Below are 27103 nucleotides of genomic sequence, written 5' to 3' on the forward strand. Positions count from 1 at the left end.
TTTTTAATTAAGTTTCGCTCTTGTTGCCCAGGCTGGAGTACAATGGTGCGATCTCGGCTCACCACAACCTCCACCTCCCGGGTTCAAGCGATTCTCCTGCCTCAGCTCCCCTAGTAGCAGAGATTACATGCATGTGCCAGCACGCCTGGCGAAGTTTTTGTATTTTTAGTAGAGACAGGGTTTCTCCATATTGGTCAGGCTGATCTCGAACTCCCGACCCCAGATGATCCGCCTGCCTCGCCCTCCCAAAGTGATGGGATTATAGGCATGAACCATTGTGCCCAGCCCCTATATTCTTTAAAAACATTTTTTTTTTTTTTTTGGTTAAGCTAGCAGGAATTGGTTTCTTTTCATTTCAAACCAAGAGGGTCTTGACTAATATACCAATATAATACTGCTATGTTTGCAGTCATCTGCATTAGCTCAGAACCTTGAATAGAGTAAGAAAGAAGCACAATAATAACAGTACTTAATAAATAAAATAATATATTTAATGGATCATTATGTGTCAGGAAATAGTTTCCTGTTAATATGTAGAAACTCACTTAATAGCAATCTAAATGTTTAAAGAGCTAATACTGTTTTGCAAAATAGTGGACTATAACAATGAAGTAAGGAACTAAAGAACTTTACAGATATTCTAAAACTTTAGAAAAGTAAAAATCCTTAGGCAAATTTGATAAAATATAAATTCCTGGATTTCTTCCCAGAAACTGAATCAATAGGTTTGCTAATTCTGATGGAGGTATGTTACACCATGCTACTAGATTCCTCATTATGGAAATAGAGATTCTGTGTAACAATGTCTATTCTACCTCACAATTTATTTATATTTCAAGGAAATATTTGTTCCTACTAGATAGAAGCAGCCATTTTTACTTTAATACCAGCTTTATCTAGAATCTTTTGAAATTCATTTTTTAAATATATTAAAACCTGCTATACTTGCTATGAAGCATTTTATAGCAGGAAGATAAAATATTGTGGGGTGAGCTATGTGAAGATACTTCTTGAAGAAAATAGTTCCGCTTTCCTCCCTTAAATATTAACAAAAGGCTCCCTGATGTTTTCTTCTTATTTCACGTCAGGGAAAACAGTAGCTAATATTATTTTAAATCATTTCAGACTTTGAATTCAAGGCTACGTAGCCAGTACCAGCTTTGTAGAGATTTGTAGACTTATTTGCAAAGTTGCTTACCACATGGCATAAAATGAAGAGGCTGTGTTGAGTTATCAATAAAAATATGTATATTAAACTTGGTCTTAGAAAAGAGCTGATACGGAAATGCTGTAGTAGTGCTCCAGATCTTCCCAGAATTGAAATTAATGTCAGCTGCATGATATCTTTCTCTGATTCTGAAAAATATATGTTAAGAAAAATACTTAGGACAAGACCTACAAGACACAGTTTAAAACATATTGCCCACAATATAATCATAAGAAACTTCATGTAGTGTTTTGCTATAAAAGACTTAAAACATGAAAGGAATCAGTAATTGATTTGTGGTGCAGTGCATCTAGCTAGTCCAGATTGGTAGACATTGCAATTATACCAAAAACAAGTGTAAAAGACTGTTCCTTAGGCTTTCCCAGGAGCATCTCATTTGAAATAATTAAGAATTCATTGTCATAACATGAAACGTGAGGATTCACTCTGAATATTATTACTCGCTTCATTTACATTGCTTTTAATGCCAGAGTTCTTCCTCTTAGATTTCTTTCACGCCTAATTTTGTCAAGCTGCAAGTCACTTATTTTGATTTAGAAATTTTGGCAAATAAATTCTCTTGTTCTTGTCAAGTTTGTAAATACTATTCTTGTCTCTCCATTTTCTTTAAAATTTTTAGATACTACACAACTACTTGAATCTTACACAAATATTAGAGCCTAAAAGTAATTCTTATATTCTGAACAATTACATATAAATGAGTCAAAGAATTGCAAAAACAGTTTACCCTTGGAGCCAGAAACCTTGACTTTGGATCCTGGCACTTTCATTTAGTAACATTATGACCAGAGGCAAGTTATTTGACTAGTTTTTTTGCACAAGTGATGATATTAATATCTACCTCAAAGGTTTACTGAGGTAGATGTTAGTATCTACATCAAAGGTTTTCTATTACAATAGAAAAGATGTATAAAAGATTTACAGATTGGAAAGCAATATACACATGTAAAGTATAATGTCATTATATGTTACCATAGCTTGATTCTCTGTGATCAATGTTTTATGCCCACATGTAGAATATAACATGAAGATATTTTCAAGTAGCTATTTAAAATGTTTCTGAGGGTGAATATGAAGTCTTGTTTTTTTTTTATGTTAACTATGCTGACATCTAAACTTCATGATTCTCTTCCTAAATTGCAGAAACTGCAGTTAATTTTGCACAAACCTTATAGCTATTTGTGGAGCACCAATGCTTTATTCTGTAGAAACATCTTCTCCATGAGGGGCCTGGCAAATGAGTAAGGAAATACACATTCATCCAATGGCCTGGCGTGCATCCATATCCACTTGTGTTCTGGATCCCATCCCTTAGTTTCTGATTCAGTAGATCTGCGGAGGGTCTCCCAGACTTGTCCTACTAACAATTTCCCAAGTAAGCTGCTGCTGTTGCTGCTCTGGAACTGCAGTTTGAGAGCCACTGCTCAGAATGAGGACACGGGCCACTCTTCATTTTTATACTCTACCATTAAGGTCTAGAGTCCAGTTAGGGATTGAGGAGCCTTATGAATTGCATTTATCATATAATAAGACACTTCTCAATGCATCCATGATTTCAGCTTCTACCATTTTAAGAAATTAAATTTAAAACACAAATTCATGATTCATTCTCTCCTAAACCTTTGCTGAGCATCTACCATGGGCCAGAAACTTCTTTCATATGCTGTGGCATGTTATCATATTTGTTACAAGAATATGGCATTTTTATTTGAAAGATGTGGCTTTAAAGTATGTTACAATGAGAAATCAAAGTTTTGGAGACCCCCTTTTGAAACAGCTCTCAAATTCCATTTGATCTTCTTTTGAATTAAGGGTGCTTGCCACATAGTAGGTCCTCAAACATACTTATTTTTGAGTAAATATCCTGTTGTGTACAAAATAATTATGCATGTATACATTTAATCATTTTATAAATATTTGCCAACAAACAAATTATTGAAAACAAGGAAAGAGTGTGTGAATATAACTTATGGCTTCTTTTCACTACTGTAAAGTTATTGTTTGGTGTATATTTTAGTTTTCATGACTCTTATGAAATAAACTATTTAGAAAAATTATATTAAAGAGCTTGGAAAGTACACTATAAGTCATTGGAAATTCATCACATAAGGTATTCTGATGTCACTACTGCATCCACAAAAATATTTCATCTAAGAGTATGAAATTGTGTTTTAAAAAAGAGAGTTGCTGGAGGAGCTAATAATGTGGTCTGTGAGTAGAGTTATTCAGAAGAGTGATCTTAAAGTATTAAGACAGTTCTTTGCCATGCTTAGAAGGTAAAGTAAAAGTTAACTATATTTTAGAAGTAAAGTAGCAAGTTTATAGCTACACTTATCATATTGTGACAGCGAGTAGCTTATTCCTGAAAGAATAAATATTGATAACATTAAAGATCCTAATTTAGGAATCCTAAGTACTATTTCGAATTTGTTTCCCTTAAACTAGAGCAAGAAGTTAATTAAAGATTGAACATTTTCTTGAACTTGAGGTGATTTGTTTTTGCAAATTTGAGGTGAATGTTTTGTATTTTTGTGTGTAAGCCTTTCAATCCTTCTCATGGTTATAGGTTTTATGAGGCAGGGACCTTGCTTTTTTGTTTACTTGTTTATTTTAAATATGAGTATCTCCCATGCATGAGCTAGTTATTGACAATGAAATAGACTTTAAATTAATGACTAAATAAATGATTCAAACATTTAATTTCAAATAATCATTTGGTAGAAAGTGAAAGCTTATAAAACTGTATAGTTATTGTATTTCAGACAACAGCCAAAACTTAGTTAAAACCAAAGAATTAAAATATGAATGCCTTAGCTTTTTTTTTTGATATGGAGTTTCCCTCTTGTCGCCCAGGCTAGAGTACAATGGCGCGATCTCAGCTCACTGCAACATCCACCTCCCAGGTTCAAGTGATTCCCCTGCCTCAGCCTCCTGAGTAGCTGGGATTACAGGCTCCTGTCACCACGCCTGGCTAATTTTTGTATTTTTAGTAGAGACGAAGTTTCACCACGTTGGCCAGGCTGGTCTCAAACTCCTGACTTCAAGTGATCCACCCACCTGGGCCTCCCAAAGTGCTGGGATTACAGGCATGAGCCACCATGCCCTGCCTTTTATTTCTCTTTTTTGAGACAGGGTCTCACTCTGTCACCCAGGCTGGCGTGCAATGATGTGACAGCTCACTGCAAGCTCCACATCCCGGGTTCAAGTGGTTGTCCTGACTCAGTCTCCCAAGTATCTGGTGTTACAGGTGCACGCCACCACACCTAGTAATTTTTTTTTATATTTTTGGCAGAGACAGGGTCTCACCACTTTGGCCAGGCTGGTCTTGAACTCCTGGCCTCCAGTGATCCACCTGTCTTGGCCTCCCAAAGTTCTGGGATTACACACGTGAGCCACCATGACTGGTCGAATGCATTAGTTTTTCAAAACTTTCAGAAACCTTAGCAATAGAAGAGGTAGAACTATATAAATTTTAATTGCTAATAAGAAATTGGCCTTAAAAAAGGTGTCTATGTTTATATCATAAATTCATCTTTAGATTAACAAAATACCAGTGATTTTTTTTTGGAATATCTGCTAGTGATCAAATTCATTTCTCAATGAATTAACATACATGCATTTATTCAATATTCTGCCAATCCACTCAAGATAAGATTGAACTATGATGATTCTATATAGACTGCCCCAGGAAGGGAGGATAAATTTATGTTAATTTGGGGGTTAGCCAGAGGTGTTAGTCACTTATATCATTAAACAACAACAAAAAATTTCATTGCAAACCAAACAACCAACAAACAAGTGCATGTCTGAATTTATAAAACATTTAACTTTAACCAAATTTTAAGAGAAAACATCTATTTGACTATAAACAACAACAACATTAACAGAAGTTGATTAATGAACTAATTTGTCAAAAATTTGTGTGTGTGTGTGTGTGTGTGTGTTCTGAAATTACAGGACTTTGACTTTTATATGCTAAATTAATCAGTTCAGTGATGTCAAAATACACAAATTTATTTAGGCACAAAAATTTCAAAGTTTAATGAAATACCAATACTCACTTTTTTACTTTGTTGCAAAAAGAGGCCAGACTCGTATTACTGCCTTGAGGTACTTCCACTAGCTGAATGGAACAACCTATTGACTTAAAATAAAAACTACTAAATTAATATAATTTGGTGAAGAGAAAATATTAAATAATTCTACAGTTTTATCCTGTCTTGAAGTTTCATTCAGATTTCACTTTTAAATTTTTTTTTAGATTTTTAAAAATTGAAGTAATATTTACACATAGAAAAATACATAGATCTTAAGTATATAATTTGTGTTTTGTAGAAGGCATAAAACTGTGCTATCAATAACCCAATGACAATATAGAACATTTCTTTCATTTTAGAAAATGTCCCCATATCTTTTTTTATATAAATCTGCATATCTATTTGGTAACTACTGTTATTCAGATTTCTATCACCATAAATAAGGTATATGCGGTATTTTATTTGCAGCTTCTTGGTAATGATACACATATTTTAAAATTATTTCTGCTATCACACAATCAGTAGTTTATCATTGTTATTGCTGATTAGTAGTATTCCATTGTGTGACTGTTCCACAATTCGTTTAGTCATCTTCCTATTAATGAACCTCTGGGTTGGTTTTAGCTTTCTGGTATTGTAAAGAAAACTATTAATGCTCATATACAAGTAAATATGTGAATGCATGCTTCATTTTTTGGGAATATATACATGAATAGCTTGGGAATATATGAATGAAAAACTTGGTCAGAGAGCGCATGTAGGATTAAAGAAACCATTCTTGTCTTATGCATTTTAAAACTCTGTTATTAGATATGTACACATTTCAATTTATTATCTCTTCCTGATTGACCATTTTAGCATTACAAAATGATCTTTTTTTCTCAGCCCTGAAATAATGTTTTTGATATTAATAATCATGCAAGCATTTTTTCCTGATTGAATGTTAAGTCTTTTTGTTTCTTTTACTTGCAATCTATCTCTGCCTTTGTTTCTTATGTCGCTCGTAGACAGTAATTGAGTCCTTCCTGTTTTTAATCTCATTTGTCAATTCCTGCCTTTTGTTTGGAATGTTTATTCTATTTACATTTAGTATATTTATGGAAATTGTTAGATTTAAGACTGTCTTATTTATATTTGTTTCTATTTGTCTTTTCTATTTTATTCTGTTCTTCTGTTTCTCCTGACATGTTTATTTTATTTTATTCTTCTGCTGCATTTTTAGATTTTCTTCTTTTTTTTTTTTTTTTTTATAATTCATGATACTAGCTCTAGGAATTACAATATACACTCTTAACATATCTCAGTTTACTTGGAGTTACTACTGTACCATCGCATTTAACATGTATGAATTTACATAGCAAAATAACGTTTAACCCCCTTCCACCCATTATGTTATTACTGTCAAATAGTTTTTATCCACATACATAATAAATCCTACAATAGTATGCTATTGTATTGCTTTAGTACATTGCCTTTCAAAAAATTTAAAGTAGTCATTTGTATTATTCAACTACTATTTCTATAATTCTTCACTCTTTCCTAGATTCCATCTGGTGTCATTTTCCTTGTACCGGAAGTATTTAATTTGGCATTCTCATTTGTCTGCTAGCTGACTAATTTCTTTCAACATTTGTTTATGGTAATGTCTTTATTTTGTTTTTGGATTTGAAACTTATACTTAGTGGATATGAAGTATGTTTTATTTTCTTTCAAAGATTTAAAAATGTCATTCTATTGTCTCTGGCTTCCATTGTTTTGAGTGAGAAGTTTCCTTTTATTCACATTGTTGTCCTACTGTGTAAAATCTTTTCTTCCCTTTTGCCCCTTCCATAATTTTCTCTTTTAATTTTAGATGTTTGAGTATAAATGTCTACATGTGGCTGTCTTTGCATTTATTCTATTTATTCTTTGGGTTGTGGTGAGCTTCTTAGATCTGTAATTTGATATTTTCTATCAAATTTGAATAATTTCCTGACCATTATTTCTTCAAATTAATTTTGCTCCCTATTTTTCTTTCCTCTTGTTAGCATTCCAGTTGTCCACATATTATGCTTCTTGTCTCATAAGTCTCTGAATCCCTGCTCATATTTATATGATCCCTGTGTTTTCTCTACTTCAGTTTGGATAATTTCTACTATTTTGCTTTCAAATTATTATTTTTCACCTGTTCTTTCCTATCTGTTGTTAAGCACATCGAGTAACTTTTTTATTGCATATATTTTGTTTCCAGCACTGGACTTGGCCTTTGTTTTTGTGTATTTGTTTCTTAATGTTTCTAATTTCCTGCTGAGATCATCATTGGGCTAGCCATTATGAACATCTTTAACTTTATCTACTTGAACATACTTTTAATAACCAATTTAAAGTCCCCATCTGTTAATTCCAACATCTGGATTATCTCAGAGGGTCTTTTGACTGATAGAGTTATTTTCTTGAGTGAGAGCCAAAATTCCCTGCTTCTTTACATATCTATGCATTTTTAATTTTATGTTGAATATTGTAGATGGCTCATTATGAATCATCATTAATTTTTTTTTTCATTGGCAGGCAGTTAAAATCCTTCTTGTCTTATTTGCCTTATTATTCTGACTTTTGGTTGTTGTTAGGCCACACCTATTTTGGTTGATACAGCATTCATTTTAGAGCATGAGTTTTACTCTTAAGACATGGCTTTGTAGCTTCATTTGAATGCCTGAAGTGCTTATCTCAGTCTCTTCTCTAATTTGGCCCAAATTTCTGCCTTGTAATTTCAAGCCTGTGTAATTAACACAATGCCATCCAATTCTCAGTCAAAAGCTGACATTATCTACTAAGCCTTGCAAGCATATCCTAATATTGGCCAAGCAGTAAGTCCTCTCTATACCTCTGACCCATACCCATTTCACAGCTACCTCTTGTTTAGCACTCTGCTTGTCAAATCATAGCTGCTTCTGCAACTTGGAACTGCAGGCTGTGCCTTCGCAGTCAGTGATACTGCTGCTCAGATTGGGCTCCACCAGCCTGCGCAGCAGCATGAAATTGCCCTCAGGCATAGACTGAGATGATCACAGGGCTCACTTTTCTCAAGGATTTATGTTCTGTACTGCCTATTCAACACCTTCAAGCAACTGCTTCATTTATTTCGTCTAACTGTATAGTTGTTTTTAGGAGTAGGGAAAGTTTAGTAGTTATTACACTATTGTGATCAGAACTAGACAGCCCCAAGATTTACTGAATTTGAATTTAGATATTTTGAGGTGCTACCTCTTTAGCAAGTGAATTCAAATGAAGTAGAATTAGATGTTTCTTTTCCTATGCACTTACTCCACCTGTTATTTTACTATGTTGCCATTATTTGTTTGCAAGTTAACATGAGCAATATGCTATTCCTGAATTCAGGCATCATATCTTTTCTTCTTTGCATTATTCTGGATAGCATATCACAATATATTTTAAGGATTTTAAAAATAGTTGTTGTATTAAATAAAGAACCCGTCTGCCTCATCCAGGAAACTACAGCTGCAATAATGTTTCTTCTTTTTTAAATCAGAAATAAATATTATTTACTTCTGATTTTACTTGTGTCTAGACTCAAGCAGAGAAATAGAGAAGTCTTCAAATACAGAAAAAAGCTCTGGTTACTAAAATGATTGGAAAGTTAGTGATAAAAGCATTAAGATGAGTCACACAATGAATACTTAATTTCCTACCCTTGGAATGATCTCGATAGAAGTTGCCTGCTAATCGTATAAATTAGGAGACTCTGAGTAAAGGGACATTTTTTCCTACCAATAATAATATAAAGTTCCAAATCATTACAATGTGACTTAAAATATAAACGTAATGAAACGTATTTGTGTTTGCGTATGTGCATTAAACAAAAAATAGAAAATATTATCAGTTAAACCTTCAACTCTGCTATTTTAACAATGAAATGAAAGTACCATAATTAAAACTAAAGAAAATTTTATAATAGTTTTGATGAAACTGGAACTGGAACCTTATAGATGATATTTTAAAAAATTTATTTCCCTTTTCTCAGAAAAAAAATCTTTAATACAAGAACACATCATTTGTGAAAATATTTTTTTCAAAAGTAATATGAATAGATTTCCCTATTTAAGGTTAGTTACCTTCATCACCAAATTAACATAATATATTATTGAATGATTCTTTCAGATTCATATTTTTAGATTGACATGTATTATACATACCTCTACGTTCTTCTGCCATGTACTTTCCCCCATCCCGGGTTGAAGAGAGCCTTTCAAAAGCATCAAAGAGGGTTCCACAATGTTCACATGTCCACTCCTTTTATTCTCTTCTTTGGGCGTGAAATCAGTTGAGAAGGACGAGTTTGTAGGAGGAATGCTGCTTTCAAATCCTATATGGTAGTTACGGTTTTCATTTTCTAATTCTTTCTGTAGATCAATTTTATCCAAACTTGTGAATGATGGAGCTAAAATATTGAATCTGGAATCATCAGCACCATGATGTTTTCCTATGGGGCTTCCCCAGGGGCATTCTTTATTCATATTTTGAGGTTTTGGTAACACAGAAGGACTAAAACCAATTGCTGGTGCTTTTCTAACTTGATGCCAGGAGAGTTCACGGCTTTGAGAAGTGAATTCGTTCGAGGATATTTGGTGTGCTTCGTTTAATGAATGCCCTTTTGAGTCCCATTTTGGTGCAATAGGCACAAAAAAGGTGTTTTCATCAATTTCACTCTCGTTGTGTGGAATTTTGCCACTGATCTCATCTACTATCTGATCAAAACCCAGACTGACTTGGCTAGAAGAATGGGGTTGATTTACAAAGAGAAATTCTTGGTGTTCATACTGCTTTTCATGTGATTCATTGGGATTTGGATCTGTTTGCCAACAATATGCCATTTTTTATTTTATGTAACTGAGAGGGTTGACTCTGCTCCAAATATCTCCTTGATAATACAAAAGAAGATAGAATTTTCCTAGAAAAAGCATAAAATGAAAGAAAAAGTATTTAATTTGAAAGAAAAGAGCTTGTAAGACAGATATAGGATAAATAACTATAAACAAGTGTTTTGTGGGCTTTTTTTTAGCAAGTGAAATAATTCCTTAAGTACTTTTTATAAAACTCTATCAGGTCTTACAACATTGTGAGTCTGAAAGGAAAGTATTGACTGGGTAGACTGACAAAACTCCTGTGATAGAAAAATAAGTTCACCTCAACTATAATGAAAGTTTCATGAATCTACTCAAAGTCAATATTCCCCTTTTTCTATTAAATATCCACTTATCATTTGAGTACAGAGGGAAATCTATAAGCATGCTGGCATGCTATAAAGTCTCTTTCTTATTAGCTAAACAGTCTCTTCTTGACCAGCAATTACCCCATCCATAGACATAGTTTTAACTCTTTTCTATCCACCACAACAAATCACCTTAATATGGTTAGCTAGACTTTTTCCTTTTCCCCCAAAACTCTAAATAATTGCAAAGCCTTTTATACTTCCCTAAAACTACTAACATTAAGTTCATCAATTGACTTTACATTAGTAAATTCAAAAGACAGTTTTCAGTCCTTTTTGAAGTTATCTTTTCACAGAATGTGATACCATTCACCATACTTGTAATTTCTGGCTTTCTTACTTTGGCTTTTCATGACACTGAACTTTCTGAGTCTTTCCGTGTTTTTTTTTGTTTTTGTTTTTTCCTATTATACATTTTCCATCATATCCTTGTCAGAGCTTTTTTTCTTCCCTATTATTCTTTTATTGTAAATTATTTCATACCTCCTGTGGTTTAAATTACCATCCCATCCATTTATCAATGACTTTAACCTTGGCCACTCTTCTTATTACTTAATCAATAGCTTCATTTGGATATCGTTTAAGTCTCCAAATGAAAGTCCAAAACTAATCATAATTCACCCAAGAATCTGCTCTTATTACAGTGTTCTATGGGGCAAAAAAATGACACAATTATTCACGCAGTTGCTCAAACCAAAAACCAGAGTTTCACCTTTGAATTCTTCCTCATCTTTCTTCTTCTATATCCAATAATCCACCAGTCCTTGTAGGGTGTACTACAGAAATACATCTTGAATCTGTCTTCCCCTCTCTATCACTACCATAGTCCTCATTTAAAGCTTTCATATTTTCACTTGAAATATTGTATTGACTCTGGGACTCCTTTTCCATTTTCTGCAATTCATTTTTGTGCCCTATACAGTAATCCAATTATGTATGTTTTATTTAAGACATTAACCAAATATCTCCACTGGTTATAGTTTTTCAGTGGTTCCCTATTATCTCAGGATAACGTTTATTAATTCCTCAGTTGACTTGGAAGTTCCTTAATGATACGTGACACTGCACACTCTCTAGGTTCATCTTATGCTACTCGGTTTCATTCTCTCCTTTTCATCATCCTGGCCTTCTGGCTCCTCAAAAGGACTTCATTTTTGATAACTGACATTTTCCAGGGTGTTATCCTGGACACTCATCCTACTTGTTGCCTTGCTAATTCTTTTTCATTATTTAGGATTTAATTGAAATATTACTTCTTCAAAGAAACCTTCTGAATGCCCTGGGAAGGTAAAACTACTGTATATTTTCTACAGTTTACACTTCTCATTGGGACTAATAATTATACCTGTAATTACATATGTACCATTTCACCTTTCCATTAGATCAGCAGACCACATTTGTTATTGGTTTTTCTTACTTATAACTCAGTGTCTCGTCCATTGCTTCACTCAAGAGTAGATGCTCTTTTGTTGACCATATTATTTAACAAATTTTAAAACCACAGTTAGGAGAAAATGAAATTGTGAAGTATTTGCTTCACTTTGATGGATTTATTAAGTATCTTGACAATTATGTGTGCATGTGGTAAAGACAAAAACAATTTTTAAAGGATAATTCTGGTAATGACTATCAAACATTTCTCTATCAATCTTTTTTGCAATGCAATTTGATTTTTATCATACTGGCATTTAAATTTTTTTGAAAATCATAATCACCTAAGAAATAAATGAATTAGATTTATTATACTTTGTATATTCAGTAAAGTAATTGAACTAACTGATAAATTTGGGAAAGATTTTCAAGAGATGTATGCAAATGGTGTATATAATAAAGTGTTAACCAGAAAATGAATCTCAAAATATTATTTAAAGCTGTTATAAGAATTCATGAGTCACATAGCTATATCATTATCTACCTGAAACGCCCTTTTCAGGAATGGCAATTTTTCTCTTGATGTTTCTAGCATAAGCTATGTTTCATTGGAGCAAATTGTACTCCTTCAACCATCTGTCATGGAACTCAGAATTTGTCAGCAGATGTGACTTTAATTTTGACAACAACACTTAATATTCTGTTCTGCTCTTTCTTAGCTTGACTTGTTTCTTGTAGTTTATTATGGTAAATGTAGCTACATTAAAGTGACTTTTACAATTTTTGATGTTTTCAAAACCTTGAGTTTTTTTAATTTTATGGAGTCACAGGAAGGTCTTTAAATAAGGTATCAGTGGTCTGATGCTGCAATTAAAGACTCCTTTAGGCTGGACCATCTTGTTATTGTTAATGATACCTAACAGTTTTTGAGCACCTACTCTGTGCTAATGCTTTATATATGTAGATATTTATATGTTTTAACAACTTTATTTCTCACTTCAATCTGTCAGATATATAATATTATTACGAACACTGAGCAAAGAAACGGAGGAACAAAAAAGTGTATTAACTTATCTAAGGTTTGAGTTTATGTTCACAGATTTATTATAAACAGGGATTAAAGGAGGCACATGGTTGAACATGACATACTAGTATAACATGTAGAGCATGCCTGGATTTTGGCCCTGAAACAGAGTATTCACTCAACTCAACTATCTCCACTAAAAGGGTTAAAACTTTTAATTTTATTAATAACAACATTTTTTTTCAAGTACTTCTCACAGCAAGCTTGAAATGGGTTAGAAGCCTGTCTGAAAAAATTTCATTATCATGAGATAAAGGAGAATGAGAAATATCTTTTCATACTGAAAATGTAATAAAACACAACCTCTTCCAGATCCATTTCTTAATATTAAATTTGGTTGTTTTAAGAAATTTCTAATAATTTTCAATCTTCTTTTTACCATCATATTCTAGAAGCTACAATATTTCTTAGTTTATAAATAAACAAAAATGTTATTTAGTTCCAGCCAATAAACGTTTGCATTTTGCATTATGAAGTAATATATAAAATAATTAAAAGTCATACACTTCGACTTTGAAACAGACTACACATGTAGTTTAAGAGCAACTGTGACCTATTTGAGAAGGCATGTCTAAGAGTCCCTGATTTAAGTAAGTCTGCAGAACTATAGAAAATGTATTTCATAGACAAAACTGTGTCCCCTCAAATATTCCCATGTTTTGATCCCTGGAACCTGTGACCATGGTAAGTTACCTGGCAAAGAGGATTTAAGGCTGCAGATGAAATTAAGTTTCCTAATTAGCTGACCATAAAATGGAAAGATTATCTGACTGGACCCAGTGTAATCACAAAGATCCTTAAAATGGGAGAAGGAGAGAAGAGATCAGACTGCTGTAATATGAGGACTGAATCCACTTTGCTGGCTTTTAAGATGAAGAAAGGGGCCACATGGCTAGGAACATAAGACATCTCTAGAAGCTGGAATGGTCAAGGGATCTCTCCCTTGGAGCCTCCAGGAAGGAATACAGCCCTGATGAAATCTTGATCTTAGCACAATGGGACCCGTGTTGGACTTCTGACTTACAGAACCGAAACGTAATAAATGGGTTGCTTTAAGCCACAAAGTTTGTGATAATTTGTTACAGCAGCAATAGAAAAGAAATACAATATATAAACTGAAAGGTATTTCCTAAATTAACTGGAAAATCAGAGACTAGAATAAGTATAGAAGACCACACAAAAAAACAGCTCTCTATTATTGGTTGTAAAGTTCAGCTCAATTCAAACAGTGATATTTGAAAGGTGGTATTATTGACAACCCCTTAGTGTACCATAATTGCTTATAACCTTGTATTCAGTTCAACTTGCAAGAGGTCAGTTTCTGTTGAGGATTAATTAATTACTTATCTGGCTTCAAAGAGAAAGTACAGACAAAATTTCGGCACCTATCAAGAAAAGGACAGCCTCTGCCAGCTGCTTCTATTTTTTAAATCTACAAAGGTGTAAGTATCATTCAAATAACTCCAATGTTCAGAATAGGAACAAAAATGTTTATTTTACAAAAGAACATCAAAAAAGGAACCTTTCTGAGAATGTTTGTTCTTGATCCAAAAAGTCCTGCCCACATTACTAAGAATATCTACAGGAGGAAGATGAGAGAAGTGTGGAAGAAATAAATTATGGGATTAAATAAAAATGATCTTTATTTCAGATAACAAATTTTAGGAATATAAAATTCACCAGTGTTTTAATTTACATAAATGTCATGGGAGATAGAGATTGTGCCAAGACAGGATGTGTCAATGTTTAATGAGCTAAACCACCTGTATTTTTAGTGAGGTGGAAGGGAAGTCTATAACTATGGCTGCTGACCTGGTTACTGAGAGGGCTCTGAGCTGGAAGGATATTCTGAAATTCCCAAGTCTCTCTTCATCTGCTCAACAAATTCCCAAGTATCTCCTCACTTGCTGAACCAAGTGTATGTATTACACAGACATACACACAGAAAATCATATTTTAGCAAGACATAAATCTGACCTTTCTCAGTTCAATTTGGTGTATAGAGAAGACAATAACCAGATAGATAGACAGATAGATAGATAGATAGATAGATAGATAGATAGATAGATAGATAGATTTATCTTTTATTATTTACATTATCTCACTTTTTTCATTTCTAATTTGGAATTGAGTGATCAAGTAAACATTTTATTATTTACGTAAGCTCTGATACTATTTTTATTTAAGTGAAGACAAGAGTTGCTTGGGAAAAACATTAATCTTTACAGTCTTGATTAGCTGCCCTTTTATGCGAACAATTGACGTTTTCTTATTCACATACAATCTGATAGAAGCTTCACTTCCCATTAAACTGCCTAAAGATTCTTGCATATGGAAAATTCAAAGCTGTCATTTATTCTCATTTTTGAGAGATACTGACTTGAAAGAATACATTTATTTATTCACACACCTATTACTCATTTGCACATTTGTTTATTCAGTAGATGTTTTTAAGTATATATGTCAAGCACTGTACAGAGCACTTGGAATACAAAAATGAATACAAAAAATATAAAATACAGCTCTGGCTTTCAAGTAGGTCATAGACACAAATTTATATTATTGTACAATATAGGAATCACTTTAATAGACACAGGCTCCATTTTATTTGTAGGATTTTATATAGAATATTATTAAGCTTATTTTGCCTTGGAAAAGCAAAATAAAATTCATGAAGAACATATCTGAGGTTTGTATGTTGGGTATGTTTTTGTTTAGAATGTGCAATATGTCAAATATAATTTTGTGCAGGACATTAGACCTGGTTTCAAGAACGTTTTGATTCCTAAGCATTGTTAAACTTTCAACCATAAATATAATAAAGCAGTTGAATCAGTAATTCATTCAATGCCTCTGAGTGTGTCTTAGGAGTAATAAGACAATAAAAAGGTAGCCTCCTATTTTCACATAACAACTTTGGGGTAAATGATTTGTGGGAATAAAGCTTGCTTCAGGGAAAGACATGGAGAGTGAAGGAAACCCACAGACTGAATCCTGATAGCCCTTCAAATATGACACTCGCTACGGGGGCTGCATGAGTGTGACCTAGTGGCATTTGAGGAAGAAACAATGATTCAATTATTGTCAGACAAATCTAACCTGAAGAGAATTCCAGGACAATGAGAACGTTTACTGATCAGAAGATGTGGCTGCTGTTTGCTTTGTCTATTGCAACAAATATGCAGATCCCCTTCCTCTGTTTTAAATCTTGTTTTACTGAGTGTTCACTTAGTAATGAATGAGAGGATTGGAAAATTATTTTCAATAATTTATTTGCTGCTCAGAGAATTTTTTTACATTAAAACTGTAAGCAATGTCATTAGGAAAAGAAGATTTCAGTGTGTCAAAGTGAGTGGGGTAAGATTTCAAGAATAGAAGATTCCTAAGCTAACTTGAAGGAAGTAGTTTTTCTGACAGATTGAGAAGAGGAAGAGGAGGTTCTTAAATTGGTTTCCATACAGAGGATATCAATTTGGCAGTCAAGTCAAAAATAAGAAGGAAGAAAAACAGGAGTAAGAAAAATAGAAGATAAGCCAGGCATGGTGGCTCACGACTGTAATCCCAGCACTTTGGGAGGCCGAGGTGGGCGGATCACGAGGTCAGGAGTTTGAGGCCAGCCTGGCCAACATGGTGAAACCCTGTCCCTATTAAAAACACAAAAAAATTAGCAGGGTGTGGTGGTGCACGCCTGTAATCCCAGCTACTTGGGAGGCTGAGGCAGGATAATTGCTTGACACTGGAAGGCAGAGGTTGCAGTGAATGGAGATCACGTCACTGCACTCCGGCCTGGGCAACAAGAGCAAAACTCTATCTCAAAAATAAATAAATAGGATTAAAAAGATGTGCAATATAAAAGGAAAAAGATGAAGTGAATGAAGACTGGTGAAGACATGAGAAGGCACTTTGTTACGAAGTATTAGGTCATGAGTCACAGCAGTGAAAAAGACCAAAATGGTCTTACATTCTTATGGGAAGGAAAATTGTCACCAGACTTTTTGGCAGCAACACCTTGTGACAGAAGCAAATAATATGATATATTTTAGATATTCAAGAAAAGAAAATTGAACCAAGGACATAAACTGACTTCAAAATTAAAGCTTCTCAAGCTGTCATGGCTCCGGAACTGAGGAAACATGCAGGAACTCAGGAAATATTGTTCTTACGGACTTTTATTAATAAATACTGGAGAATAAGCTTCAGACACTCAAAATGACAGAGATACATCAACATAAAGACTGCTGGTGAGAATTAAATATATAACATGTTCTCTTAGAGACCTCAGACAGATAAGGGACATATTGAAGACAGTTTAATATGGCTATGTGAACTGACAACATAGACACAGTTCAACTTTAATAAAAGGTGGAGGACATGAAAATAATGTATGCATTTTTAAGAAAACTTTTATTAATCATAAAAGTGACTGTATTAGAATTTTTATCCTAATAATATTTTGTGTGTAATGCTGGATTTTAAAAATGAGTAATTCTAGCATCCCCAGAGTCTCTCTCTGTCTCTCTCTCTCTCTCTGTGTTTGTGTGTGTGTGTTTGTGTGTGTCATTTCTTATAACTTCGTTCCTTGGAAGGCCTAGAAGTAATGTTCATTTCAGTATAATGAGCATTCCTCACATTCAGATTGTGGCACTCAAACATCATTACCTACTAAAAGAAAGCAAGGTTGCTTGGTGGACCAGTTGACTTCAGGTTTGGGCAGATAATGTATACGATGAGCTGGGATGTCCTGTGACTCTAGTGAGTAAGAAAGACACAAAGACTATGAGGGTACATCAATAGAACCTGGGAGCTAACTCAAAGAGGCTCTTACTGGCCTCAAATATGTTTATATCCATGAATTCACATGACACACATTCATGCACAATGAATTAATTGTCTTTGTACAATGCAGGGTTAATAAAGTAAACAATCAAACATTTATTTTGTCATAGCTAAAATAAAGCTGTCACTGGATAAATAAGTAATAGATGAGGCAAAGTTTCTCTTTGTAGAAGAGAAATAAATAAATGAAGAAAGTGACGAAATTGCATTATAAATATTTTACAGCAACTAATGAATTATAAAAACTAGGCATCAAGCATTGGTGACTGCTAATATCACAAAAAGAGAGGCAGCCAGGTGTTTTGTGCTTCTTGATAAAGAATTCAAAACTACCATGAAGAAATCTTGCCAAAAATTCTAACTTGAATATATTTGATTAAGCCTCTAGATTTAATTACCAATGCCCAGGAAATATAGAGGGCAGAGACATGTTAAACTAAATCAGGTGGAAATCTGTACAGAAAAAATAATTTGGTTTCTTTAACAAGTAAATTTCTAGAAAAAAATTAATGAAGCAGAAATACATTAATTAAAAAATACTTTAAAATACCTGCTCTCCAAAATAAGGGAAAATAAAGCCATGCAATTTAGGGATAAACACTTGCTTGAAGAAATTATATAGAAAAGTACAGAAGTGATGTCAGAAGAGTGTTTACCCTTGGGGAGAGAAAGGGCATTGTGTTTGGGAGAGTAAGCAGGGCTTTCTGGACATTAGGAAATTTCTAGACATGGGAGGTGATTACAAGGTTGTTCAATTTCTAATAGCACATTAAGCTGTGCCTTTATTTTGTGTAGTTGCGAATATCATCAATTTAAAAAGTATTAGGTAGCATGATTCATTGGATGTAGGAAACTGAAGGACTTGTACAAAATCTACATGAAGATGCTGAATAAGCAGTTGTTACATGTGGGTCTTGAATTGAGGTGACATATCTTATAGTTTATTCCATAAGCCTCTTTTAAAGAAGGTTAAGAGATTAACAAGAGATATCAATACGAGAATAAAATCTCAGTATAAGAGACAATCGGTATATAATGATGGATGGACCCCAACAAGAAAAGTACAGAATAGTCTGAGAGGTAGGAGAAAAATAATAAGCCACTGCCATCTCACTTTGTCCACCTGTGGTCCTGGTAAGAGGAAAATAAGTGAAAAGCAAGCTGCTTCCTTTTAAGGACCTGATTGAGAACTGCAGATATCACTTCTTCTCACATCTCATTGCCCTAAATGTATAACAACAGGAAGGCTGGAAATGCAGTCTCTCATTTTGTTTGCCAGGGGCCTAGGGAAAAACATAAGTATTTTATTACTAAAAGGAATAAATGACCTTATTTAGAAAAATCATGACTGAATGGCTTTGAAGTTCTCTGGGAAGGCTGGAGTTAGTGCGTGAAATGAAAATGCTGAGCCAAGTGTAACTAGCAGAAAAGTCTCTAACAGATGTGGAGGAACAAGGTCAGAGGAGGTCAGCAAGTAGAAGAGACATGGGGCAGTAGAGAAGGATGTCTGGGGACTGCAAGGAGTGGAATTTTATACTGTGTTGAAAAGGAGTGGCCTGGTAGTCAACAGTCATTTAGAAGAATGTGGGCCTGTCTCCTATTCCTTGGTATGTGAGGCATGGGACAAGGAAGAGCTTCCACTAGAGTGTTGCAAAAGAACAGAGTCCTAAGGGAGAGCCAAGTCTTCCTTACAAAAAGAGTGTAAAGGAAGCCTAAAAAAAAATCAGCAAAACATCTTGCATAGATTAAATCTCAAGTGAAATAATGTGTCCTACTTTGTATTTCTCAAATTGAGATTCTGTCGCTCTTCTTGCTTTTATGGGAAAAAAATGCTAATCATTTCGGATGTAGTTCTTAAAATTATATTTTAATTTAAATGCTTTTAAAATGTATATAATTTAATAATAAAAGGAGTTGGTATGTTAGTAAACAACTTCAGGCATGTCAAAGTTACATTTTTGGAATATGAAACTATCCCTTAAGGGGATTTATATTTATAAAGCATTACATCTTTTAACCATAAAGTACCCACAATAGACTGTTTTCTGTTATTTTAAATTGTCTAGAATTAGAGTAAAACTATAGATCATTGTAGAGCTAGCCTATATTTTATAGAATACTGGTCCAAAACCATTGGGATTGGTTTAACTGATAAGTTTTACCTCACTTGGGAACTAAGCCACTGCAGATTTTCCTTGAAAACAATAGTAGTCCTTGGGCCACATTTAATGTTATTCCCTAAGCTCAACATAATTCTACAAAACTACAGCAGAATTTCAGCACCATTTAGTCAAAGGTAACAGGGGTTAATGAGAAAAAAAAAGGGGCTCAAGAGAGTTTCATCTTTACTCTTCATTAATAGCTGCATGATAAATTAATCTTTGGATAAATTAATAAACATTTCTAACATCTCAAATTCATTATTAATAAAAATAAAGATATTAATAACTACCTTCCATAGTGTTAATAACTATTATTTAACAAAAACTTGTTGGGCCATGCTCAGTGGCTCATACCTGTAATTCCAACACTTTGGGAGGCAGAGGTGGGTGCATCACCTGAGGTTGGGAGTTTGAGACCAGCCTGGCCAATGTGGTGACACCCCCTCTTCACTAAAAATACAAAAATTAGAAGGGCATGGTGGCTCATACCTATAATCCCAGCTACATGGGAGGCTGAGGCAGGAGAACTGCTTGAACTTGGGAAGTGAAGGTTGCAGTGAGCTAAGATCCCGCCACTGCACTCCAGCCTGGGCAACAGAGCGAGATGCCATCTCAAAAAAAAAAAAAAAAAGTAACTTATCAGTGTCTGACAAATAGTAGCCACATCATTTTATAATTGCTATTTGGATGTATCCCTTAATCCATTAATTTTATCTGTTTTATTTAACTGATTCTATGCATTTTAACTGATAATAATAAAAGAATGTATATTGTCATCTTTATTTCCATTTTGTATGTTATTGTTAATTACCAATGTAATGCAGCAAAATTTTCCACTCATGCAAAAGGTTTTTATGAATATTTCACTGTGAATGGAAGTAAGTAGCAGAAACAATTCCATAATAGTTTCTTCTTTGGAGAACTCTAATATTGTTCTGAAACCAAAGTGGTAAATAGTTATAGCTCTTAAATGAAATCTCATTACATGGTAGTCACTTGCCAGTACATGGTAGTCACTTTCCAGGACATGGTTTGAGAAGACTTGTATGGATGAGGAAAACTTAGGGGAGGTAATGCTTCATTACTGCCCTCTGCCAGATGCAGGAGACGGGAGATAAACTACACATACCCCGATGTATCTATTGCTGTTCTAGTGGCTAGAAACATGTGGATGTTTTTCACCAAAAAAATTAAATTTATAGGTGAATTAATTATTCAAAATATCAAAATATGAAAACTACTTAGTGATGTCTAATACTAACATAATTGTTAGCATGAGGATATAGGTTCTTAAGAAATCTAAGTTTCAGCTGGCACAGTGGCTCACACCTGTAATACCAGCACTTTGGGAGGCTGAGGCAGGAGGATAGACTTGAGGCCAGGAGTTCAAGACCAGCCTGGTCAAAATGGCAAAACCCCATCTCTCCTGAAAAATAAAAAAAAAAATTGCCAGGCGTGGTGATGCACAGCTATAATCCCAGATACTTGGGAGGCTGAGGCACGAGAATTGTTTAAGCCCGGGAGGTGGAGGTTGGGGCACCGATATGCACCACTGCACTCCAGCCTGGGTGATAGAGTGAGACTCTGTTTAAAAAAAAGAAAGAAAGAAATCTAAGTTTCGACTGAATCTTCGACAAAGTTATTGTTATGGTGAATGATATATTTGATATGAATATGATTTAGAGAAAGAGCTAGAATTTTTTTGGAAAGGTAAATGTAGGTAAAACCAATAATAAGGTGAATATACTGGTACTTTTAATGCTTCTGAGAACACAGCACACACAATGATATATACCACATAAAATTACTTTTTAAAATATGGCTAATATGCACTGTTTGAATGACCATATTTTATTTTCATGATTTAAAACAAGTATCTGAATTATGTCATATGATTCACTGCATAGGAAACACAACAGTGGGAATTCATGTAAAAATCAATGTAGTATAAGAGTTAAACGAATTAGTATGGGAAGGCTGAGTGAAAGAACAGATAGGTAGAAAAATTTAGAAAACTTTGCAACAACCTGAAAAAGGTTACAAATTATAAAATTAAAAGCTGGTCAAATAGACTGTGGTTTTAGGAAATAATATCCTTAATGATATCTCTAATCTTAGAATAATAATAATAATAATCAAGACACTTAACGCCAATGCAGTTGACTTGCTATAGAATGGTATCTGGCTGGTAACATATTTCAAAAAATTAAGCAAATATTTTATGAATTGAATAAGCAAACATAAAATTCATTGGTAGTATAGCATTACCAACCACAAAGACTGACATGCATTCAGTCAATTAAATTTTTATCATATGTCAGTCAAAACGGATTAAACAAATGGAAGGAGAACATCCACACGTACTGGTTGGCACTTGCTTAGTATCTGGAGGAGAATAAATATGCCAGCCTGAAAAAAATGGTAAAGAGATGGTTCATTTTCCTGCTACTGCTGGATTGAGAGATACAGGGTCTGATCAATTCCCTCCACCACTCTAATAAGGTTGCTCTGTTGCACAGCAACACCTTTCAGTAGCAAGGAGGGCCACATGGCCACTTAGCTTTCTACATGCTTTCTAAGACTAAAATTTGCATTAATGCAAAATGTCGCATCTATGGTGACATGCATCATGTAGGAATGGGGGATGAATATTTGGGATACAAAAAATGTCATGAGAAAGTACAAAAACAGTTCACTACTGGCAAAAGAAGGACTACATATTGACTAGAATTACCTAGATATGTATACCTTCTCAAAATAGTCAATCAGACAATGAAAGCAATATAGATGAAGTCCAGAATTTAGAGAAATTAAGTGACTGCTAGTGACCAGAAATCAGATGAAGTCTGTTCATATTTACCATCCCTTTAGTTGAAAATCTGAGAAACATGCTCTAACAGGTCAATAATGAGAGGAACTAGGCAAGATAAGCTGCAGACGTTATTTATGAGTCATCAACGGAGAGAATTCAAAGGATGAGTACTTGGGAAAAATGTGTTAATATAGATGTGGGAATATACTATAAGAAATAAAGTGAATGCTTATCAAGATATAAAAGATCTTCTGAAAAATAAATGCTATGTATAACAAAGTAATTATAAAAAACAGTTATATGTGATTTATAAAATTAAGAAATCATGTGTTCTATTAAATACTCTATAAAATTAAAAAGTAGCAAAACAAAATGAAAAAAAGAAATTGAATAAGAGGCAGATGTCAATAAAATGGAGCTTAATGAGATACTGAGATGTGAAGAACCTGAAAATTCAGTCACATATTTAAAATATTCCTTAAAGCAGAATTTATACATCAGAAAACTAAATTTTGAAATAAAAATTGAGAAATACTATGAATACAGAATAAGAGGAACAAGTGATAGAAATGTATAAGAAGTGATACTACAATTGTAACATTCATAGAAAGGAGAACTATCACTCTATTATGGAAATCCTAAAAATAAATCAGAAAAAGTAGAAACAACCAACATTGAAGATGGCAAAAAAAGAAAACCTTGAATATGCATATCACATCTGCATATGTATATGGCACATATCTACATAACCAGAAAATATATGTATACTGTGATAATTTCAAAATGAAGCATTTACTCAACATGAAAAAAAATGAAGAAAAAGAAGAGAATGAGGAGGAGGAGGAAGAAGGGAGGGAGGGAGAGGGGAAGAGAGGAGGAAGAAAAAGGAGGAGGAGAAAGAAAAATCCATCTGGACATACAGTTTACTTTTAAAGACAAACTGCCTTAAGATAATGGAACTATGTCTACATAGTTCTAAAGGTAAATATGTTCTATACCAAGAATTCAGTTTGTGTTTTGTATGTGAGAGCAGCTAAAACATATTCGAACATATGTAAGTGCTCACAAACCTTTGTGCACTTCTAATGAGTAACGTGCATCAGGCCACAAACTTTTAATCAAAATAAGAACTCAGTAAGAGGGAACTAATAGTAACTCTTTAAAAATCAGTTAACATTGACTAGGTCTAAATAATGATTGCAAATATAATTTAATAATTTCAAAATTTACTCCATATTAATGAGCAAGATGAAGAGTCTTAGATTATATTTCAGCTAAAACTGAAAGGCATGGTAAATTTTCTGTCTTACTAGAGGAAAGGGGATAAAATATGCTGTTCTGTTTCTATCAATTTTTTTAAAAAGTTCATATATATTTGTTTGTATCTATAGAGTTATTAAGTATTATAGACCTACTAGGTGGAGAAAAATACCGTCCGTATTTTCCAAAACACTAGAGGAATCAAAATGTGATAACATTTACATTATATTCAGCAGAAATATAGGAAATTAAAAGTATGTTTTAAGAATAGCAAAGAGAACAGGCCCTCTAGGATCACTGACATCTAATGATGATAAATATAAGCAGTTAATAGGATTAAGAACATTATGCAAATATAAATTTTCTATTGCATAGTGTTTTTGTTTTGTTTTGTTTTGTTTTTTTTGACGAAGTCTCACTCTTGTTCCCCAGGTTGGAGTGCAATGGCACGATCCGGCTCACTGCAACCTCCGCTTCCCGGGTTCAAGCGATTCTTCTGCCTCAGCCTCCCGAGTAGCTGGAATTACAGGCACCTGCCACCACAACTGCCTAATTTTTATATTTTTAGTAGAGACAGGGTTTCATCATGTTGGCCAGGCTGGTCTTGAACTCCTGGCCTCAGGTGATATGGACACCTCAGCCTCCCAAAGTGCTAGGATTACAGGCATGAGCCACTGTGCCCGGCCTATTGCATAGTTTTTGTAACAGAAACACATAAAAAAAAATAAAGCAAAGTTAAAAGCATTGCCAAATATATTACTCCAACATACACACCTACACAAACACACACAGAGCGACATGCAAAATGAAGCAAGAAAGGCAATATTAGTAACAGAAAACTGTAGGCTAAAAGCATCAAGACCATTTTATTGAAATTTTTACGTAAATTATAATATATATAGGCATTTATGAAGCAGATAAAAGTGTGTATTTTAAGATGAATTAATGGAAACTTCTGGAATTTTATAACCAGCTCAATTTATTAACTAATATTAACTTTATATTTATATGTTTACCTTTTCCATCTGCTAAAGATTGAATCCTTTTATCAATAAATCATACAAAAACATTTGTTTTGCATTTAATTTTGGATTTGTTCATACTTTCTTAAATGAGGAAGCATAAATGAACATACTTAAAATGTAAAAAATAATTTTCTCACATCAGAAACCAAGTATCAAGGACATATTTGAGAAGGGGATTTAACCAGAGCCCAAGTGGCCAAAGTACAGATTAAAGAAAAATTTGCCACTAATTATTCTGGAGAAGGCTTTTCTCCTTGGAGTTTGAATAAATAGCTATATATGTGTATATGCAAAAATATAGAAATGCTCATAACCATGAAATAAGCTGATGCTTATAAAATTATTTCAGTACTATGAGATGAGAATGTTATGAAGACTCTAAGAAAGAGAATTCTCAAAATCATTGAGGAAAAGGCTTGCTGAAGGAGCAAGTGTTCATATGTTCCATGCAGACTTTTACAGCTGTAATTAGTCTGGTAAGACAGAAGAGAAAAGAGTGGTGACGCTGATCTCAATCTGCAGAAGACACTGTGCACTGTGAGCCAGGTAGATGGTTTTTCTCCCCACGCCCAGAGAGTTTTCTCACAAGGCCGAGTGTTGATGAGAAAGTGTTCAGAAATAATAGATCTGAATTCAGCCTGTCTGCTCACACAGCTGATTTTCTTCTTTTGTTCTCAAATGCAATATTCCAAAAAATAGCTGTCTCCAGAAAAAAAAAAAATGACTCCTACTCAAAGATGCACAGTAACAAGAAAGTAATCATAATGGGACCTAAGGAAAAATATCACAACAAAGGAGGAAGCCAATGTGATCTCGGGGGAAGAAAAAAGATGACGAATATAAGCCAATACTCAACAAAACTGCATTTCGAAAAGCAGAACAAAGTAAAAATGTGTTCTCATAACCTGTTTATCTCTACAACATTACCATTAATGGAAATTTTTAAAGAATGTGCTTAAGAGTGGAAGGAAAATTATCCCAGGGAAGGTCTGAAAATACCAGAAGGGGAGGTGAGTGAACATGATAGTAAATATGTGGCTAATTCTGAACTAACGTTGACTATATAAACAATAACAACAATTTCTAATCTGGAAAGCAAAATAAGTAAGATATAATTAAATACTAGACTATAATGCTATATAAGTGGGGGTCGAGCAATCCAACTTTAAAAATTTTTATATTGAGAAAGTACAGATATAAATTTTGATTTTGAAGAATGCATATTAAATTTTAGATAATAAATGTATATTCAGATAATACAGGGTATATTTTCTACTGGTAGAAAGAGAAGAATGAAAACAATAACAATACAACAAACATCAAGCAAGTTGGAAGAAGTTCCTAAGTGAGAAGAGAAGATGAGAAAAGGGTGGCACTGGTTTCAATCAGCTGAAGTCAGACAATTGCTTTGTCCTACCTTCAGTTGAAGCACAACTATAAATGTTCTCTAAGAGGAAGGAATGAACAGCTATATATCAGAAACACATAAATGTAAATTGGTTATGTCATATAAAATCTATAGATTGTTACCTTTTATTAAGAAAAAAAGCCAAATGAGATTTGTTACAGATATACCAGAAACTGAAGGATAAGGATAATGACTGCTTAAAATTAAAAAGATGAAAAAAGGTATCACAATTTGTAATAATATCAACAACAACAAAAAACTGATGTCATTACATTAAAAAGACAAAACAGACCTATTGGAAAAAGTAATTCAGAAGGTAAAGAATAACACTTTATGAGGTAAAGATTCAGTTCACCAGGTGCATATCACAGATTTACACTTAAAAATAATTCATTTGAAATCTAAATGGCAACAGTTTGTATTGCTACAAGGAGAAACTGCTATAGCCACATTTATAATGGAAGAAATAGTAATCTCACATCATTTGCAGAATGATCAGTCAAAAATATACAATTAACAAGCTTAATTAAATGAACATATATAAGATACTATATCCAGTACTGGAATTTACACCTTTCTAAGGACAAGATGGCTTATGAAAATTGATCATG

At 33.6% G+C, this 27103-nt stretch overlaps 1 protein-coding gene across 1 annotated transcript in view; it reads right to left on the minus strand.

The window, feature by feature from the left end:
* The window catches only part of PIK3C2G (phosphatidylinositol-4-phosphate 3-kinase catalytic subunit type 2 gamma), a 385467-nt gene extending 375331 nt beyond the window's left edge, over positions 1-10136 (minus strand). Inside the window, 3 exon segments of the mRNA XM_017888605.1 lie at positions 1199-1356; positions 5290-5372; positions 9459-10136. Of these exon segments, the coding sequence (XP_017744094.1) occupies positions 1199-1356; positions 5290-5372; positions 9459-10136 (919 nt within the window).
* Positions 10137-27103: the final 16967 nt, after the last annotated feature.

Source organism: Rhinopithecus bieti, unplaced genomic scaffold (assembly GCF_001698545.2).
Source record: "Rhinopithecus bieti isolate Rb0 unplaced genomic scaffold, ASM169854v2 scaffold_15769, whole genome shotgun sequence".
Classification (NCBI taxonomy): domain Eukaryota; kingdom Metazoa; phylum Chordata; class Mammalia; order Primates; family Cercopithecidae; genus Rhinopithecus; species Rhinopithecus bieti.